General features: G+C 48.3%; 1 protein-coding gene across 5 annotated transcripts in view; it reads left to right on the plus strand.

Moving 5' to 3' along the window:
* SLC12A8 (solute carrier family 12 member 8) overlaps positions 1-20,412 on the plus strand; it is a 53,177-nt gene that overhangs the window by 11,820 nt on the left and 20,945 nt on the right. For all 5 annotated transcript variants that reach the window (XM_084523719.1, XM_084523716.1, XM_084523717.1 and 2 more), the window contains 2 exons: positions 216-447; positions 16,808-16,921. In XM_084523719.1, the coding sequence (XP_084379845.1) occupies positions 216-447; positions 16,808-16,921 (346 nt within the window). The remainder of the gene's footprint in view (positions 1-215; positions 448-16,807; positions 16,922-20,412) is intronic.

The following is a 20,412-nucleotide window of genomic DNA, read 5'->3' on the forward strand; positions in this document are numbered from 1 at the left end:
TTTTAAAGCCAGTGGGAAGTTTCTGGTTGCTGCTGTGTTTACCCAAGCAGAACATGTGCTGCCTTCCCCACACTGCCCTGACAGCGGGCTCTGTTGTAGTAATAAGGTTCAGTCCCTGTGGGTCAGAGTTGCCTTAAATATTGTCGTGTGACAACAAATGCCTGCCTGCTGTGGGCACTGCACCCACGGGATGCTCACAGACCGCTGTCCTTCAGTGTGTTGCAGGTGCCATGTACATCACGGGCTTTGCGGAGTCCATCGCGGATGTGCTGAGCCTCAGCAACATCTGGGCAGTGCGGGGCATTTCCCTGGCCGTCCTGCTGGGGCTGCTCGGCATCAACCTGGCAGGAGTGAAGTGGATCATCCGCCTCCAGCTCCTGCTGCTCTTGCTGCTGGCTGTCTCGACGCTGGACTTTGTCATCGGATCCTTTTCGCACCTTGATCCAGGTAAAGCTGGGGGTCCTGAGCTTTGGGATCAGTGCACGTTGGTTGTATGTTTGTTTTTTTTTTTTTCCATAGGAGTCTTTGTGAAGGTGTACATCCAGACAGAGGTAGAGCTCAGGGCTGCCAGATGTGGCTTTCCTGTGCTATGTTACCAAGTCTGTAAGAGACAACCCCTAATCTTGCAAGGAATAAGTTTTTCCAGAGCGTTGCCTGAAGATAAGTCATTAATTTGGCAACTAACCTTAGGAATCTAGCTTTTAACTTGTGCTTTTGTTATACTCCTATTGCCCTTGAAGGTTTTCTAGCAACTGAGAGCTGCTGCGCTTGTGATTGAGGTTTGTAACCTTGCTTGCTGTTTGACTTTGCATTAAGTATTGTGCTGAGAAAAATGTACGATTACAGAATCACAGAATGGCTGAGGTTGGAAGGGACCTCCGGAGGTTATCTGGTCCAACCCCCTGCTCATACAGGGCCACCTAGAGCAGGTTGCCCAGCACCGTGACTATTACAGATCCAACTTGTCATGGAGGAGATTTTCTCACTGGAGGTGTGTGGCATCCCTTAAGCCCTGGCATTGAGGTATGCGGTCAGTGCTGGCCCCAGGCTTCCCAGCTGAGGAAGCAGCATCTATTTGCTGCTCAGGACAGGGACAGGTGGGGTGGGGAAGGGAGTTGCTCGGGTTCCAAAGAGTTTCCCCCATTAACTTTCACCAGCCTGATGGCAGCCCACAGTGGGGTCTTCAGTGTGGGACAGCTGGGCCTTGGCAAGGCAGAGGGATGGGGCTCCACGAGTCTCCTTTCCCTTCCCTGCATCCTCATCCTGAAAGGATGTGGGAAACCTGCTGCAAGGAGTTGAGGAGCACTGCAGCCAGCACTTCAGCAATCACCGAGTGCAATTAGCTGAGTAAACAGAAGGTGTCACCTTTTTCTTGGGTTCCCCTGCATCCGAAAGGATCTTAGGCAGGGGTTCAGGAAACCTGCTGAAGTAGCTGGAGGGGGAAGATCTCCAGTTGTGACGAGCTTGTTACAGCTAGAATTCAGCTGGAGGGGCGTAGATTCCAGCTGTGCACTGAGGAGACCTTTCATGTAGCCCCAGAGACCTTTCTGATAAGGGGCAGAAGGGGAATGCTCGGGGTGGGGGATGACAATGGGGAAGCAAAGGTGGGACCAGGAGGAGAGAGAGGAGAACATGCGTCAGCAGGAGGCACGGCCAAGCTGAGGTCAGTGTTAGCTGTCTTTGATTTCATCCACTGCTGACAGCTGAGCCATTTTCTTCTGACAGAAAATAGAGAAAGGAGCAGGAATGAGGTGGCTGAGCTGTGGCGGGTGGCAGAGGAGGGTGTGGGACCCGAGGGAGGGCCAGATCCTGCCCAGCTGCTCTGTGCCCACATGGCTGGGTCTGTGGCCTGGCTGGGAAGAGCTGTACTGTCTTGTCTTATATTTAGACAGCTTCTGTTTGAGGGAATGATCCCGAGCTCAGGCTGGATGCCCGGCACGGCGCTGCATTTCCCCAGCAGGCCTCTGAGTGGTGTGTCAGCACCGACGGTGAGCCCCAGCCTCTGCCAGCCTCATCCTCCCCGGCTGGCCAGGTTAGGGTCAGCCTCCTGCCTCTGTGTTGCACCCCTTGGCAAAACGCCTCTCCTGCCAGCACCCCACAAATGGCTGGGATGTGCTGGGGTCGGTACCCATCACACCGTCCCTCAGCCGCAGGCAGCGGGGTGCAGTGTATCCGAATGCTGCCCTGGGGGAGGCACTGGGAGCCATATGGCTCTGGGGACAGAAATTAGTTATCTTTGGCCTTCGGTGACAGCAAGAAGTCCTTTTGTTCATGGGCAGCATTTAGCTGCAGTCTTTCCCTCCTTGAGCACCTGTGATCGGTTGTCTGCAGGCTTCACACATGTACGGTTGCTTCAGGTCTGGTTAACTGGCTACAGCAGCAACTGTAAATGCAAGGGAAAGCATGAGACACATGCTAAAGGGGGTAAATTTGGAGGAAGGACCTGTGAGCTGCAAAGGTTTGGGTTGCTTCCTTGTTTATGGCAGGTTTCCACAGTTCTGCTCGCAGCTTTGGGTCTCAGTTTCCCCACCTGCGCACTGGGCACACAGCAGCCCTCCCGCCGCTGCGCTGGGAGCATTTCCCCTCGCTCACAGCTCCAAGTGCTCGGTGAACGCTGAAGACCCGTGCCTCTGCCAAGCAGTGATTGTTTGGATTGCAGTGATCTGCAGGAATGCCTGTCCATGCTGAAGGCCTGAAGCCCGTGCCTGTGTGTGGTTGCACTGGATGGGGGCCCCTTGCTCGTCTCCCCCGTTCCCCAATGTCACACCCCGGCACACACAACGTGGGATGTGGGCCAGGCACTCACTCCCTTCCTGTGGTTTGCCTTTATTTTTAGTCAGAGGACAGGCAGTATTTACACAAAAGGGGCTTCTCAGCAGGGCTTCCCGCTGCTATTTCTCCTTTCTCTCTCTCTCTTGCTGTGGCTTGTCCTGCAGCCAGCCTGGGCAGTGCCGGTCCCTTCTCCAGATGCTGCCGTCCCATGCAGAGACTGCAGGGCTCGGCCTCCGAGGGGAGCCAGGAACCTCGAAAAGCTGCAGTGGAGGAGAAGCTGTAAAGAGCGAGGGCAGGAAAAACGAGTGTTTGTGTATTTTAGACGCAAGGGGGAAAACAAACAAAAGGGAAGAAGAAAGGTGAGGATCGCTGTCATTCTGAAGCAAACCTGCCTGCCCTACCTGAGCACTGTGACCACCAGGCTGCAGTGTCCCTGCTCCTGGCCCCAAGGACTTTGGCTTCTCTCTGCATGCTGGTGTGGTCCCAAGCCCTGCAGCCTCCTTTGGGTGCCATACCCGAGGCAGGAACTCTGGCCTGAAGCACCACGGAGCGTGATGCTGGGTGCCTGGTGAGCACAGGAGATGTCCTCCTGACCCATCTCCAGGGCAGGAGGTGGATGCTAGGGGTTTGGATATGACCCAAGGGCTCAGCCAGGGTGTGCTGGGGTGCTGCAGGTCAGGCTGCAGGCAGAGTGGGGTTGGACTGTCTGGTTCTGGAGTTGATCCTAAATCCCCACCTTGGACCCAGCCAGTGCTTCCCCCAGTGATGGGTCATAGTCCCATGCTGGGATCCCTGAGAAGGTCAGTGTTGAGGAGAGGGGCTCTTGTGCTAGCTAAAATCCAGGCTCTGAGCTGTCTCCAGCCTCTCACCTTAAAACTCAGTCTTACCTCCAGAAATGGAGACCCCTGTGTTACCTTCCTGCCTCGCTTTCTTGCCAAACCTAATGCAGGTGAATTAAGATCAGCGCTCAGCTTCTTGGCCCACAGCTGGGACCTTGTGCTTGCTACGCTGCCGAATAACAGGTTCCAGGCAGAGCAGCAGTGCTGGGGTTTCTTGGCCTGTTTGTTTTAATTCTGTAGGTGCACACCTCAGAATCAGCCCGAGTCATTTCGGGGGAAGCAGTGAACATAAAAGAGAGGACACTGTCTGCGAGCAGCTCCTCAGAACAGCATGTGAAGCTTTTTGGCCTCTTCACGTACTGAACATTAGAGTCATGGAAAAAGAAGATAAGACTGCTGTTAATGCCCACACTTTTATTTTCCTAGCATATCTCTGCTAATTTTTGTGTAGGGTGACTCCCAAATACTCCCTTCAATTAGGCGCCTGCTTTCCTGTTTTGGCAGTTGCTCGCAGGTACCCCGCTAAAGCAAAGCGGCCGTGGGATTAAATCGGGCGGGGTGGGGTTATTTTGGGGGAGATCTGGTGTTAATTTGGTCCTGCTTTGTTTTGTTGGTGAGATGAAAGGAGTCGCAATACAAGGAAAAGTGCCCCAGCTACAGCCTCTTAAATGCCTGGAATGTTCCTGGGGAAAAAAAAAAAAAAGGATTTTGTTGTGGCAGGGAGTTAAATAATGGGAAGGAGAGGATCTGGCTGAGGGACTGAGGCCTGGGCACTGCTTGGGCTGGGACCCCCATTCTGCAGCTCACTTAGGGTGAGCACAGAGCTGTCCAAGTGGGGCTGAGCCCCTCTCCTGGAAGGAACCCACGCAATTCATCTCCCAGGGATGTCTGGAGGCTTTGAAGCCTGCCGAGGCCCTCAGCACAGCCCCTGCCTGCATCCAGCCCGCTGCAGCCCCTAGGCTGTTGCTGCTGGAGCGCTTCTGGTTGGGATCACTCCCCACACAAACCACATCCTCCGTGTCACCCGCTTCTGTTTTAGCTTTCTGACGCTGTTCTCACAGAGTCTAGGAACGAAACATTTATCCTCATGTCTTCCTCCGACGGCGAGTCCTGTGAAGGATTTCTCCCCTTGGCTGTCCTGTGGCTGCCTGGGAGAGCTGGTGCTCTCTTGGGGGTACTGCTGGTGAGGAGCCATGGGGAGGGGACCCGGGGGATATCTGCATGGGGCTGCTCCAGCAGAAAGGGGACCTGCAGTTGTTCAGATGGTGTGTACACATAAACGCTCTGGAGCTGTAAAGATCCTTAAAATGATGCCTCAGGGGCTTTGGTGGATTGAATTAATGAAATGCATTCACATCTTCTATTTAACGTGAAAATGATCAAAGCGTCCTAATCAGAGGCCTCTGCTTGGCCTGGGCTGTTCTATTGTATTTTTGGGCACGAGGGGTGTGCCCCAGTTCTCTAAGAGAGGGTGCAGGAAGGATGTGTGTGTCAGAAGATGATCTGCAGTTAATCCCAGAGGCTTTATCCAGGCTGATTGCTGACTTCCTGGCTTGAAACACATCTGGAAACTGGCATCGAATTCCAAGTAGAAATCACTGAGCGAGCGGCAGCAGAAAATCCCACTTTGCTACTGAACAAGGTAGACCTGGTGGTGAATAAAAGCAGGAGGCTGCTAATGCGATCTTTATTTATTAAAAAACACGCAATCGCTTTCCCCAGGTTTTTCCAATTATAGCACATTGAATTGGCGTGACATCACCTTTGAGCCGGGGCCAGCCTATTCAACAGTCTGGCGAAGAAATTTATTAACTGGTTACCTGCCAATTGTCTGGGCTAGGAGCTGCAGCACAGATGTGTTTTGAAAAGTGATAACATTGTTAGGGGCCTTGTTTAGATACAGACAGGAAAGCTACACCAGTCTCTCTGAAGTAGGTATTTTAAGGCAGTTGGTTTTCTAAAAGAAGTAAAAATTCAGCCCACCAGCCTGAGGCATCTCCCTGGGGGTGGTGAGGAAGGGATGGGAGCTCGGGGTCCTGTGGGTCCCTGCCCTCCTGCACCCACTGGGTCATGCTGGGGATGCTGCAAAGCATCCAGCTTCATTGATGCTGGTAGCATCCCTGGGAAGGGAGGAAGTTTTTAGCATCTCCCCATGGATGCCCTCATTTTTCCCCATGCTGGCTGCTCAAGCTTGGGGAAAATGTCCCATCAAAGCTCCCAGGCTGCTGCTCTTTTCTCTCGTTTGGCTTTTCTTCAAAATCTGCGACCGCCTTACCCACCATCCTCCCTGCAGTCCTCTGGCCTCAAGCAGCCTGGCTGGAAAGAGGGTTATGATGGGATTTGAGAGCTGGCTTGCTCTCTCCCCACTCTGTTACTGCTCCTGGGATGTGCATGTGTCTAACTGGCTCTTAAAAATTGCAAGCGATGGATTCTCCATTGCATTCCCAGGGACACTGCTCTGGTCACAGCTATCCCAGGCTGTCTCCCTTCCTGCAGCCACAGCCCACTGCTTTGGCTCTCCTGGGGACTTGGGGACTAGCTTTTCTCCTTCTGTTCTGCATGAAGTCCTGCTCCCCTATAGTCTTCTCTGCTCTGGGCTATGCTGTGTGAGTGGCTGTGCGGGAGCAAGCATCATCCTTGGAGCTTGCAGAGGTAGGGATGTCATCAGTCAATGCCCTACAATGTGCTGCTGCCCTCAGAGGGCCAGGAGGCAGGGCTGGGGCAGCAGAGGGTTTGCTTTTATCTTGTAGGTGTTAGTTTTTAACTCATTTAACAGGAGTATAGCAGAAATTAGGCTTTCGATTCAGCTTGTGATAGTATTAGCATGGAAAAAAAAAAACACTGCCTAGCCCCATAGTGGAGGGGAGATGATATCCCTACCGATTAATAAAGGAGGTTTCATTTGTGGTTGGTTTAACCTTTAAATTCTTAAATTCTGCTGTTTCCCTGTGAGATGCTGCTAAGCTTATCTTCCTAGAGCTTGTAGATAAATCCTGAAACACCTCTGAGGCTTAGGTGGTGGTCAGCCCGTGCTGCCCCCCAGCAGGATGCTGTTCAGGGTGCAGAAGCAGAAAGCTGATCCATGCCCCCATGTGTTTGGGACAGGTCAGCTGCTGCTTGGTACCCTGGGCTTTGTCCCCTGCTAGATATTACCTTCACATGGGCTTTCCTCTGATAAAACCTCCTGCTCTCAGGTTTAGCAGACACTTGCTTAATGCTAGGGGCCTCACAAAACGGGCTGGCTCGGGAATGATGTATATCAGCCCGTAATCCCTCCATCTCTCCCTGTTGCTGTGTTTTAACTGGACAGTTTTATTGGATTGCATTGATTTTTGTGTGTGTGTGCCGCTACATGATTGTTTTCAAACGATGGAGATTTGATACCGTCTCTTATTTCATCCCCCCAGAGTTTAATTCCAGTCACAGTTCGGCTGTGCCCTGAATCAGCTTTCCTTATTAAGGGGTTTGACTTAGGAAGGTAATTTCTGGGTATTGGAGTCTTTCTGCAGCCACTTCACTTCTGATTTGCATTTGTGTCCTAGGCTAAAGAGGAAACTGTGCAGGATATGGGTTCTTATCTACTGCTCATCATCTTCCCTGCTGGCTTGTCTGAACGGTTTTTGGCCTTTTTTGGTTGTAGGTGAAAGATTTCTGCCTGGTTGTATCTGCACTGCCCTGGAGGATGGCCTAATGGTGGTTCTTGGTTTTCTTTTATAGTCAAAGAAGAAATGTATTCATTGAAAAATGTGGTTTTAGCAGGGGAAATGTGTTCTCTGATTTAAACTGAATTCAGTGAATGGTTTCAAACAAAACAAAACAAAAAGATCCTTTTATGTGGCAATGTCTTGCTCAGCTTTTCCAAAATAAAACGCTGCTTGATTCCCAGTTCTGAAGCTAGGCTTCGAGCTGTAGCTGTGTGTGCTGTGCAAAGGGGAATGAAAACCTTCCCAAAATAAAATCAAACTATTGTTTTGGACACAAAGAATCAACAAATGGACTGGTTTTCTTTTTAAATATTGTTACCATCCAGATAATATATCCATAGCTTGAAGGTATGGGATGCTCTAGCCATGAGTATGGCAGAAGAGTGTGTAGAGCACTGAGGCTGTTGCTGCCTCTCGGAAGCTGGGGAGCCGATCCCCATGGGTTGGGCTTTGTCCCAAGCAACACACAGAGCAGCTCGGAGCGAGCTAGCCCGAAGGATGTGTGTCATCGCTGCTGCAGCTCCAGTGCCGCTCACTTTCCTCCAATTGTTGTGCCTTGACTCAGCCTAAATTCTGGGTTCTTAAGGCTGGGAGTTTTCATCTGAGAAGCTCTGCGGAGCCTCCCGCAACAGGGACTTTGGGCATGGCTTCCAAGAAATACCTCTCTAATTAATAAAAATATCCCATTTGTGCAAAATGTTTTCCTAGAAAAAGGGTGAAGCAAGGGATGTTTTATTTCTCATGTGACTTGTAATGAATAAAACCATTTCTGCTGGCAGGTTTGAATAGTGCTGAACAGCCAGGTAGCGGATACCACATCAAGAAATAAAATAGTAATGGAAGTATTTTATATATTATGGCAAGACTATACTTAGTATTAAGTAATATAAAGCATAAGTGGACTTTATAAAGTTGAAATACCCGTGTCGTGTTAAAACCTTTTCCTTTTCTTTTTTTTCCTCCTAACCAAAATTTCAGATTTTCTACCTGTAGAAAATGCTCTTTCATTATTTTATTTTTCATGGCTTTTTTTTTTTTTTTTTTTTTTTTTTTTTTGCAGAAAATAGTTAGAAAACACCAGCCTGTGTGGCCAGTATAGAGGCCAAACAGCTCTGAGTTACTTCCATAAGGCTTACGTTGTTGTTTTTCCAGGTCTCCGTCCCCCAGAAGCCGGGGTGGGGATGGAGCAGGGAGTGCTTGTCCCTGGGTCACCAAGCCCTGCATCATGCAGAGCTGAGCTCTCCCTCCTGGTGGCTGCCCAGGGCTGTGGGCAGCACAGGCTCCTGCATTGGCTGCAAGAGGCAAGGGTGTCCCAAGGATGAAATGTGCTCGATCAGCTAAATCCAACCATCGGGGACTGATTTAAGCAGCTCCTTTTGTTTATTACGGCTTTTGTGCTATTTTTAGCTGCTGGCCAGCACTCATTGTTGCAGGTCTGTTGGATTTAGGGGAAGGAGGATGCCTGCGACCTGCTGGCTGTTGTGGCCAGGATGCCCCAAGGTCCCTGCACCACGAGGAGATCAGGGATGGTACCCATGTGGTGAGTGACAGGGAGCAAGTGCATCTACGGGGGGTCACCTACACCTGGGCCTCTGTCCCCCTTCTTGGGGTCTCTGGGCAGAAGAGAAGGATGCAAATATTTGGGTTTGCCATGCATGCAAAGGTAACTGATAATCCCTGTGTGTTTTTGTTTGTTTTTGCTTTTCTCCAAAACCACCCCACAGCACTCCTGCTCTAGGCTTTCCTTCTTGCTCACAGTTTTCAGCACACAAACCCTGGCCTCCCCCATGCCCGTTGTAACAGAGCACAATATTGTAGCGTCCTGAGTCCAGCCTTTTTCAGAGCATCCTGGAACGGGCAGCAGGATGCTCTGCCGAAGCCCTGAGCAACCTGAGAAGAGGCCACCTTGGAGAAGAGCAAGCCGTTTGGTGAGACAGAAAGCAGGCAAGGAGTGCTTCCCCATGCAAGTGTTGTCACACTGCATGCTGGTTTGTTTGTCTGCTCGACACAGCAATATTTATGCAATGGGGCTGATTCATCACCCTGCAGCAGCCGTGCTGGCAGCTGCCGGCGTGATGCCTGTCCCTGTGCTGGATGCACGGCAGCTGGAGCCGGACCCAAATATCCTGTGATCCTCCCCAGCAGGTGCAGCTGAGGGCGGTTTTGGGGAGAGGGTTAAGGCTGGGATCGCTCGGGGCCTGCCGCCGCAGGAAGCCGCATTGTGTGCTGGCTTTAAACAGGAGGTTTGGGAGATCAGTGCTGGATCAGAAAACAGGGACTTGGGAGGAACAAACACTCGCTGCTTCAGAAGGGCGGTGATTTCCTTTTGGGTAAACACGTCATTAATCTAAGGGAGCACATTCTTTTCCATCAAAAGATAAGGGATTCGGATTGCATTTCTCAGGGCTTGGTCTTTTCAGATTGTTTTAACTGTGGCTTTCACTCCTTCAATTACAGACTTTATATAATCTCTCATTTTGGGTTTGCCGGCCTTATTATGGGTGCAGAGAAGGTCTCGGACAAGGGAACTCCTTTCCTCCTTCCTTTAAAAATACTCTGATCCTTTTCCCCATCTACTTCTTGCCAATTTTTTTTTAAAATTTTTTTAAGTAAAACCTTTCTGCTTCTTGTTCCTTGCAACTCTGACGCATTTGAAGTGCATTTTTGTTACTTGTCCTAATTTATGAAGCTGGCTTTCCAAGAAGCCGGGGATAAAAGGAGCTGATTTGTGCACCAGGAGCAGCAAACCTGCTACGGCCCTGCTGCTCGCATTGCTGAGCTGCTCATGCTCTGGGGATGCCTCTTGCCATGGCCTGGGGAGATGCCAACTGTGGCATCCAGCTTAATTTTCAGCTGATGCCATCCCAAAGTGTGGTGGGACACCACTTTTTTCACTCACGCTGTCCCTAGGGCTGTGTGGTTTCTTCGAGCTGGGATTTTTGTTCAGTGAGCCCAGTTTCACAGGAGCAGCAGGGCGAAGGAAACTCTTCTGATGGCAGATTTGTCAAACGGGAACTTAGAGATGAAATTATCGTGTTAAGGCCTTAATAGCCATGTTTTTAGCTCAATATAATCATTGACCTGCAAGCATCCAAAGCCAACTGCCCAAAATCCCCCAAGTTTGGGGAGAGGCAGAGTTGGGGCTATAAGAGACTGGGGGCTCTGGGATAGACAGACGTGACTGCCATTGTCCCACCAGGCCAGGTGGGACCCATGGGAGATGCCAAAAAGGGCTACCCAAATTTGGTGCATTTGGGCCCGTGAGTACATCGGTCCCCTGGTACCAGTCAGGAGGTAGGGCTGCCAATCTCTTCCCCATCTACCTCCAGCTCACCCCACTGCTGGTCTTTCAGCTGAAACTTGTATGTCCAAACAAGAAGCAGGAGATGTCCTGAAAAAATGTTGCAGCATTTTTGTACCTCTGTGAGTTCAGAGAAGTTCTGTTCATTCTCTGAACCTGCCAGCACAGTTCTGCCTCTTACAGTGCTCTGCTTTCCTGACTCGCCCTCGTAAGAGGGCTGGGGATGATCTGGTGAAAATCTGTTCCTGCATCTCACCAACTTGAGTTTCAGCCCACAGCAAGGTGTTGCAGTGAATAGTTAGCACGGAAAAAAACTACTGTTTCTGTCCTCTGTCCACCTGCAGCGCTGCTTCCCTGTCGCTGTTTTCCTTCCCAACCTTTCTGTATTTCCCCTGTGCCTCTTTGCCTCCATCTGTCCTGCGCCAGGCTGGCAGCAGCAGGGCAATGCCTGGGGGTACAGATGGTGGCGTTGGACTTACTGGGGAAAAAAAGATGGTGTGGTTTCTGCTTACTTGGCAGGTTGCTTGGTGTCGGCATGCGGTGGACCTCGGGAGCTGGAAATGGAGCTCAGTGGCTGCAGAGGCTTTGGAAGGGAGTCTGAGATCTGATTGTTAATGCAGTTGTTAAAAAAGCCCAAACACAGGAAGCCAAATGTGTGCACAGAGGGATGCGGAGAGGTGGGGCTTGGTGCTGCGCCGCTTTGATTTTTATTATTTCTTCATTCTGTTGGGAAAGGTAATTAAAGCATTACTCATCACCCCTGTGCCCTCTTCATGCCTTGTCTATGATATGGCAAAAACATTCAGAGCTGGTGCCACTGAGGATCCTGAGCTGCTTGTTGCCTCAGGCAAATTACATTTTTGTGTACTCGTAGCTCAGGACTTGGGTGACGTTTATGGGTTTGCATCCACCTCTTCACATCCGCTGTTTCTAGGTGTGTAGCCGATCCTGTGTGTCTTGCAACTGTGCTTGGAGGTGCTGAAAATCCTGGTGGTGGTGGTTTGACGTCTAAGTGTTAAAGCTGGGCATGTCATTCACCAAGGGTAATGATGCTGCTGTTCTTGTGTGACTGGCAGTGGGTAGTGAGTGTGGTTTGGTGACCACCAGACCATGCAGGGACAAACTTCTGCAGGTAGGGAAGAATTAGTGCTGCAAGGGAGAGAATTTCAGTCCTCTGCTGTAGAGTGCTTTGACATATTGATGTGTACAGAAATTAATTTGGTTTAGGCCACCCAACGGTCATCTGATTGAGCACAACTTCTGAGAGCTACCAGCCTGACAGGGCTTGACTTGCCCAAGGGGGAGTTCACAGCCCATAAATCCTGGGCTTGTGCCTTGCCCTCTGTTAAGTTTGGAGGAAAACTATATGAACTTGGTGCTGGCAAGGAGTTGTGAAGCTTTGTCTGACTGTGAAGGTCTGTGTTCAGCTGCAAGGCTGGGCTGTGGGGTCAGCCCCTGCCTCCTCCATGCTGATGTGCCCAGGTATCTCCAGCAACCACACCAGGCTTGCTCTGGGAGGATGCTTGGGCTGGGGCCACCTCAGTGGTGACCCAGGGGAATGGTTGGACTTTGGAGCTTGTGCCAAAAGGGTTTAGAGATAGAAGGAGAAGCCACTCTTTGTGGCTTTTCAGATGGGAACGTGTGGGCCTATTTATTTAGGAAAAGAAAAAATACCTCAGCACTTCAAGCCTTCAGCATCCACCTTCATAATTAAACCCCTAATCACAAGCAGAGCGCAGTATGTGACTCTTCTGGGAGCTGTTTCTTAAGGTAGCTTTCCATTTTGCATTATTTCGCTCCATGCTCAGGCCTGCCTACATGCCAGGGTTTACTTAACTTTAAGCTGGTGAACAGGCTTATTGAATTTGGCCAGGACTTGTCTAATCCGTAATGAGCTGCAGGTTGCCTGAGGCTTGATGTTGAGGCAGTCCTGCATGTATTTGTGTAAGGGGCTGGCCCAGCATTGTCACCCCTGCACCATCAGCATGCTTGTGCCCTGCTCTTTCTCCAGCCTCTTGACATCCTGCTCTGAAGCCTGGGGCTTTGTGGAGGGGTCGCCCGCAAAGGTGTGTCCTGAGGGATGGAAACCTGCTCAGATACTTTCATCCATGGGGAGAGAGGCAGTGGGGAGGGAAAATGCAGCAAGAAAAGACCAAAACCCAGCTGGGGTGGAGGGAGGATGCAGCTGTCTCCATGCAGGACTCCCTGATGGCTTCATGGAGCTTGGGGGGTGGAGGACATTCATCCTGGAAAGTCTCCCATCTGGAATGTCCTGGGTGTGTTTTTTCTTGTTTCCTTTTTTTTTTTTTTTTCCCCTCCTCTGGTTTACTATCTCATTTTAATAAGGGCAACGGGAAGGACTCTAGGTGAGGTCCTTACTACAAACAAAGCGTGCCAGAAATGGGTAACTTAGCAAATATAGTATATTGTAAGGAGATCCAAAGAATGTGCTTAAATTTGGATTGAGTTGGCTGGAAAGGGTTGTGTCTGTGAAGGTTTTTGTCTAAAGATATGAAAAAAGAAATCAAAAAATGATGGAACATCTTACATTGACCTTTCAAGGAAGCATTGTGCCTTGGAAATGCTGAAATGTTTCATCTAGATTCAAAATCCGACTTTTTTTTTCTTTACCGTGCAGTGACATTTTTCATTTAAAATAGACCTGAGATATCATCTATCTTTTTTTTCTTTTAGAAAAAAAGAAAAGAGGAAGATAAAAATCAAAGAAAAATTAGAATTCCAGAATGAAAACAAATGTTTTGGGATTGAGCAAAGTAATTTGACTTGAACCAAAGCAAAGCTTTTTAGTGTCTTAATTTGTCAAAGGTCGCAGAAATAATTCAGATGTTGGTTTAAGTCAATTTTTTCCCCTTTGTTTATTTACTTCAGCTCAGCCACTTGAGAAATCCATTATTTGCCTGCTTCTTATTGAGTATCTAATGATGAAAATAAATTGTTACCACTCTTTACTACTCTTTTCCCATAAGACTGACACAGCACAGAAGAAGAACCAGATTCTTTTCCTTCTAGCATGACACTGGGAAGATTGTTTATAGCACTTCAGCTCCATCCCTCCACAAACCAGCAGGGATCAGGCTCATTAAGGGCAGGATTTAGAGTCTGTGGGGTCGCATAAATTAACTGAGAGCAAAACTTGTCAGACACAAATTTTGTCCTGAGTGATGCAGGAGGAATCTGGCTCAGATCTCACATACCCAGCAGCTAGGTGGAGGGAAAAGATCCCCTTGCAGGAATTAAAAAATGGTCGTGCCTTGTTCGAGATCAGAGAGCCAAATATAGACCCTATCGCGCTTCCTTCCCTCCTCCTTCCGAAGCGTGGCCTTTTGAAGTGCACTTTAAATGGGATGTGGATAATTGACTCCATGAACACCCGAGTGAGTGCTCTGTTGGTTTAACCGATTGGTCTCAGTTGCTGATTCCTGTTTTGTTTTGGATGATTTTCAGCCCAATTGCCCCGTCAGCTACAATTAGGACCATTGATAGGACAGCTGAAAGGTCACCCATGGCTCACAGCAGCAGCCAGGAGCTATTCCCCCTGTGGTGTTCTCAGCTCCGAGGTCGTGTGTGTCGACGGTCGGCTCAAATTGATGGTCATTGCCAGCCGGGGCATAAAACTGATCAAAAGGGACATAGGGGGACTGTTTTACAGGAGGATAATTGACTGAGAAATGAGGTCGTCGTAAGATGTAACATTTGGATGAACTTTTCTTTAATGAGACGAGAAAGCTCCTGATTCTGTATAAAGGGGAAATTTTGAACTGCTGGGCTTCCTCCATCCCGCCAAAGCCGCGAGAAAAGGAAATAGAAGTGGGACAGAGCAGTGCATGTATCCTGTGACTTCTGCAATAAATCTCTTGCTGTCACGGTCGAGTAACATCTGCCATTGTTTGGGGCTTTGTGCATATAAACAGACAGTCTCTGCCATCCAAGACTTATACTTGGAGGAATAAAATATATATGGAATTACATAGACCCCAAAACCACTTGGAAGACCCCAGTCGGAGACAGTCCACTTGCAAAGGAGGAGGTTGTGTGTGGTGAGGTTGTGCAAGGTTTTGGTTTGTTGGTGTTTGGTATTCTCCTTAACTGAGGGAAAAGAGAATATACTTATGAAATAGGCAGATGACTGCAAGCTGGGAAGGGTTTGCAAGCAGCCGGGCTGATAGGATCAGACTTCCAGGTGACCTTGCACAAACTGTGGGAGTGGTGTGAAAAGAAACATTTGTGGTTTGGTCAAGGCAAACAAGGCTTTGCAGCCTGGCAGAAATGATGGACCGTGCCAGCGTGGGATGGGGACTGTTCCAAGTAGGTGAAAGGGCACTACAAAGAAAATGCAGGTAACTTGTGGGCCAGGCAAGAAACAGAGCATGAACTTCAAATGGGGTGATTTTGGCTAGACTCTTTGGTTAGACTCTGGAGTCCGCTTCACGGGGATTTTTAAGACTGTTGGGCAAATTTTTATGAAGAGGGACATAGTGACAGTCAGTGCTGCTCTGAAGCATGGGTTGGAGGTCTGCCTATATCCCTGATTCCTCAGGGTGAGATGAATATTTTCCCCACCCCTATTATTCTAATAACAAAACGTTACCGTTGCTGTGAGGATCGCGTGAAGAATTGTTTGATCGTAGACCAACATTTTCCTCAAGCAGCTTGATGGAAGTTCTGCAGCTGTGGGTGCAGATTCCAGGGAAGTCTGTAGGAACATCATCTGAAAAAGGGAGTTTGGGTCTGGTCTTGCAGGAATGTACAACGTACACAAATTCCCCCTTTATTTCTACAGAAGCTGCACTTTATGCAGACTTCCACAAGGCCCAGAGGTCAGGGTGATGCACTGAGTGTATTCCTTTTAAATCTTGTCTGTGCCTTGTTCTTGTGAAGATTGCTGGTGCTGTTAAAAAGCCGAGCAGCAGGAGACCTTTTCTATCAGTGTGTTTCCATCCATGTTTGGGTAACACAATGAATGCAGATGTAGGAAACTTTTGATTATCTATAGGATTTTTCTGTGGCAACTTCAAAGCTCTGCAGTTAGTTATATTCTGAGGCTTTAAATGGATATGTAGTGTGTTCAGAAATCTTATTTAATTTTCCGGTTTAATCTATTGTCCAAACATCGTTAATGTTGTCTTTGAGGCGTGGGACAGCTTTGATGGAGTCTTTTTTTTAATTTCTGGCTGTCACCCCGCACAGCCATAAACAACATCCTGCCTGCTAATGAGAAAATTCAAGTTAATGCAGTCACATGTCTTGTGGAAATAGATTGGGGTGGCTGGAATTAAAAAGAAACCAGCTCTGCTCACCTCCCCCCGCAGCTAGCACTAGCATTTGGAGCTCTGACAGGGAGGAGAAATTTCCACAAATGAAGATACGCCATTGCAAAGCAGCATTACCAGCTGAAAATGAAAGTATTTCATAGATGTATCTTTAATTCTTTAATCTCCTCTTGTGAGTTATCTTTTCTACTTATAAACATCTAAAACCTTTCCCATTAAATACTGTGTTCGTCTCAAGTGTTCCTGGCAAATTCAGGCTTGTGGAAGCACTTGACTCGTTAAAGCAAGGGAGCGGGGTACACCATTAAATACATGTGAAGCAGTTCCACGACGTTGCTGTCCTCTCTGTTGCTTCCCCTGCCCTCCCATCTCCTGAAAACGTTTCTGTTTAGGGAGTAAAACCTGTGTATGTGTGTATGACCTTGGAAAAACTTGGTGGAAGTTTGGCGGGGGGCACAGCCCAAGGCAGGCTGGCTTGGTGTTTGCTCTGTGTTGGGCCACATCCCCATGTGCCATGCTAAACATCCATTTGGAAGTGAAGGATTAAAGCGGCATGGGCAAATGAAAATAGATGTTAGCTGATCTCTACAGCAAGTTTTCCTCCATGGAGACGTTTCACAGGCAGGTATCCTGCTTGCTCACAGGCAGGGCTCGATGTGAGGCAGCAGTGCCCATGCTGAGCAGCACCAACCGCTGTGCTCACCATCAACTATGGCCTTCCCTGGCACTTGCACCCATTTAACCACGTTTACCTCTTCCCCCCAGTAAAAAAAAATTGACGTTTGCCATTTCAAACTACCACTGAAAGCAGGTAGTGTGGCCATGCAGGGGCAGGCGTGGTGGCTCTGCCACATCCATGTCGTGTCTGAGGCTTTCCTCTCTCCCTCCCTGTGTCTGCAGAGCACGGCTTCGTTGGCTACTCCGAAGAGCTTTTGTTCAACAACACGCTGCCGGACTACAGCCAGGGGGAGTCCTTCTTCACTGTTTTTGGAGTGTTCTTCCCAGCTGCCACAGGTACTGTGAGCTTTATCCTCTCCTTTTCCTCCACAGGCACATCTCCAGATGAGCAGAAGCCTGGGGGGTTTCTGCAGCACCTTTCGGTGAGCACTCAGCCAGAGCAGACTCATGCAGCCGATTCAAAATGTACAGCCTTTCCTGCAAAGCCTCAAATTTTGCACAGTCCTGTCTGGTTTGCTTGAATGTGCTCTGCTTTCTCTCATGTGGCCAGAAACTGTTTCTCAAGTCTGTGAGTTGATCTGATGGTATCACTCCTTTGTTGCCAAGGATTAGGCACTGATCTTGACCAGTGCTTCCAGGCCACAGGATACCAAGCCTTTTTAGTAGTGTCAATCATGATTTATCTTGTTCAATAAGCCTTGTGATTAGATTGTGCTGGACAGGTGGGAAGGGGACAGGAGGGCTTTTCCTCCAGCCTCGCAGCTTGGTTGGTGCTATCACTCAGGATGCTGACTCTCTGCACTGCCTGCTCAGCAGAGCTCACGTTCATTAAGTTTAATTGGATGCTTTTGTGTTATTCCTTCCCTTAAATTAAGAGGAAGATCGATGTCTCCTCTCCACAGCTGGCACTCTGAAGTGGGAATGAAATAGCTATCAGTTGGAGTTACAATACCTTTTGTTGATGCTGGTTTTTAAGCTATAAAAAGTACTGATTATAAGCAGTTTCCATAGTGATGAATCCTTGGATTATAGGATGAATTTGCAGAGGATTAGCTCTAAGCAACTAGCTAAAAGTTGTTAGCAGAATTGCTGCAGTACAGAGAGACAAACTAAAAGGTTTTGTGAAACAGATGAGCTGGAGGAACAATCTGCTACCAGACAAAGTCAGGTATACCTAGAGCAGGATCTCAGATTTTCCTTTGAAATCCTCTCTCTCAATTTACCTGGTTGGCTGTTGCCTCCAGGTAGGCTTTCTTCTGGAAAAAGAGCCTGCATGAACTGTTGGCACCATGGAGAAGTTGGCTGCTGCCCTCTTCCTCATTGTTTTGTCTGGCCCACACGAGTCCCCCAGCCACAAAAAGAAACCTTCCTCATGAGCCCTACCACTGATGCAGGAAAATGGGTTTTTCCAGTTCTCTGATTACAGAAGAAGGAATAGTTATGACAAAGCAGAAAATTGTGATGGTTAACCGTATTAAATGGTTCTCCATCACTGCTAATGCTTGGCTGCTAGGAAGAAGGCCAAAGCTAATAGATATAATTTATTTAAAGTCTTGACAGCCTGATAATTTGTTAGTTAGTGGTAGTAACACCAGTAATACTGTTAAATATTCTCCCAAAATACAGTTTGGGCTGATGTGTAATTACTTTGGTTGCTGCAGAGCTTTTTCTTGTGTTCTTTTTAATTGCTTGGTTATTTAGAGGATTTAAATTGTTCTTTGGAGCAATGGTGCCATATAACACCACCATTGTTGCTGTTCATAGCGCTGCAGTGTTCAGGAACCTCGTGAAAGAAAACACAGTGCTGTGTTAGGTGCTCTACGTGGGAGAACTTGTGATCTGATTAAGAAAGATTAAAAAGGCAGGAGATGGGAGTCGTGACTTCTCTGCTCCAGATCACGGCTGGGATCCCAGTGCAACTTCAGAGGTACTGGGAGTAAAGCTCACATCTCCAAGAGCTGGTGCAATGCCTTATCTTCCATACTTACCTATGCTGGGGCTGCAGAGGGGACAGCAGCTTTTTCAGTGTCCAATGTGCTGCAGCACAGCTGCTTCCCATGGTGTTGTGGGCAAGAGGATGATGCTCCCTGCCTGGAGGCAGCCTCAGCCCCCCAGCAGGACAGGCTGTCTGCAAGGCTCCAGGTGACATGTCAGGGAGGGTTTGGGCAGTGGCATTAAGAGCAGACTAGATAGATGCAATGCAATCTCCAGGCCTCTCCTGCAGGGCAGAAAGAAAAGGAGCGGCAGGAATATGTGAGCGTTGCTGCCTGGCTACACCTCTGGTTTGTGTTCCTGCACCATCCGAAAGTGGTTTCCACATCTGTTGGGACTCCCTTGGTGATGGGGATGCATCAGCAGCAAAATCCTATGCACTAAGCAAGGTGCAACCAAAATTCAGGGAGAGTTTCAGCAGAACAATGTGCTGTTTGGGGGTTTCCTTTGAATGTTTGCTTTGGGTCAAAGTGATTTTTTCAATGTTGTGTTTACCTTTTATTAGTAAATGTTTTGTTTGCTTTTTTTTTTTTTTTAATTTCTAGCATATGCTAGTTTGCAATCTAAGATGCTGTTTTGGTTATTTTTTTTAAAAGAATGTAGGAAATTGTGAAACAAGATGTTTAGGTCTTTCTGTGATGAAATGCTTCTCTTTGAAGTGAAACTATTTTGATGTCTTCAGGATAAGCTCTTTAGTCTTCCCTGGAAATTGTTATCTGAATTCAGCTGGTTTAAGTTTGGTCTCTGGGACGCTGAAAAGATACACGTTGTCTATTTCCACCCAAAATAGCTCAAGAAACTATTGAAGAAGATGGCTCAGATTTGCTGGCTTAAATTGGAGACTAACACACTTGCTATGGAGGATGTGAATATACGTTATAGAGATGCTGTGTGTTAACCAGATGTTTTTCTGAGTGTTTGTAAACACCTTAACGTGCATGTTTTGCTGCTGTGTTGTGAAAGACAGCTCAGCTACCTGTCTAAGCAGGGGGTTTTGTGGGAAAGGAGGCTCAGGAGCTGCCTGCCCACACCACGCATGCGGTTGCTCAGCAGCCACACAGCTGTCAGTGCAGCAACAAAATGAAGTTAAACATTGCTGTGGTGCAGCAAATGGTTTTCTTTTCTACTAAACCCCCAAGGTGTACCATTTAATGAAAGAAGTGTGTTGTCATGAGATGCGAGAAAGTAAGATGATGTTTGAAGTGGCGTTAGTGGAAAATGTAGTTGTACTGACACCAGTTCTGAAAAATCCCATACTTGGCACTCGCAAAATGACAGCATTTAGAAGATTTAGATTTAGAAGTTTTGAGCTAAGTTATCAGATGATGTAAACTGGCGCAACTCCACTGGAGCCTATGGAGGGGTGCCAGCTTACATCAGTGGAGAATTTGGCCCTTTAAAAAACAAAAAAAAACTAGCTGCAATTCCTATCTCAGATTTTCCATTCTTCATCTCTTGGTGAAGGAAAAAAAAAACAGAACACAACGCTTTTACGCTTTATAGTGAGTTTGCTGAAAAATGCCATGGGTGTTTGCAGGCAGTTGTATCTGCAGTTGTGAGCCATAGCTGGTAGAGCTGTGGGCCAGAGCTGGTGGAGCTGACGACTGCGTCTAACCTACAACGTAGGTGGTCCCCTCGTGCACGTATCCACTGCCTGGATGACTCCCAGGACAGGATTATGCTGGGAATAGCAGCAATGTACAGACTGTCTCGGCCATAATTTCCTGGCTGAGCTGACCGTGTTTTCATGCTCCCTTGTCCAGAAGCTTTGTCATTATCTGCTGCTCTCTGAGATAATAGCCAGTGTGGAAAATCCAGCCTGCTATCTCGTTGGA

Source organism: Aythya ferina (genome assembly GCF_964211825.1).
Source record: "Aythya ferina genome assembly, chromosome: 6".
NCBI classification, from domain to species: Eukaryota; Metazoa; Chordata; class Aves; order Anseriformes; family Anatidae; genus Aythya; species Aythya ferina.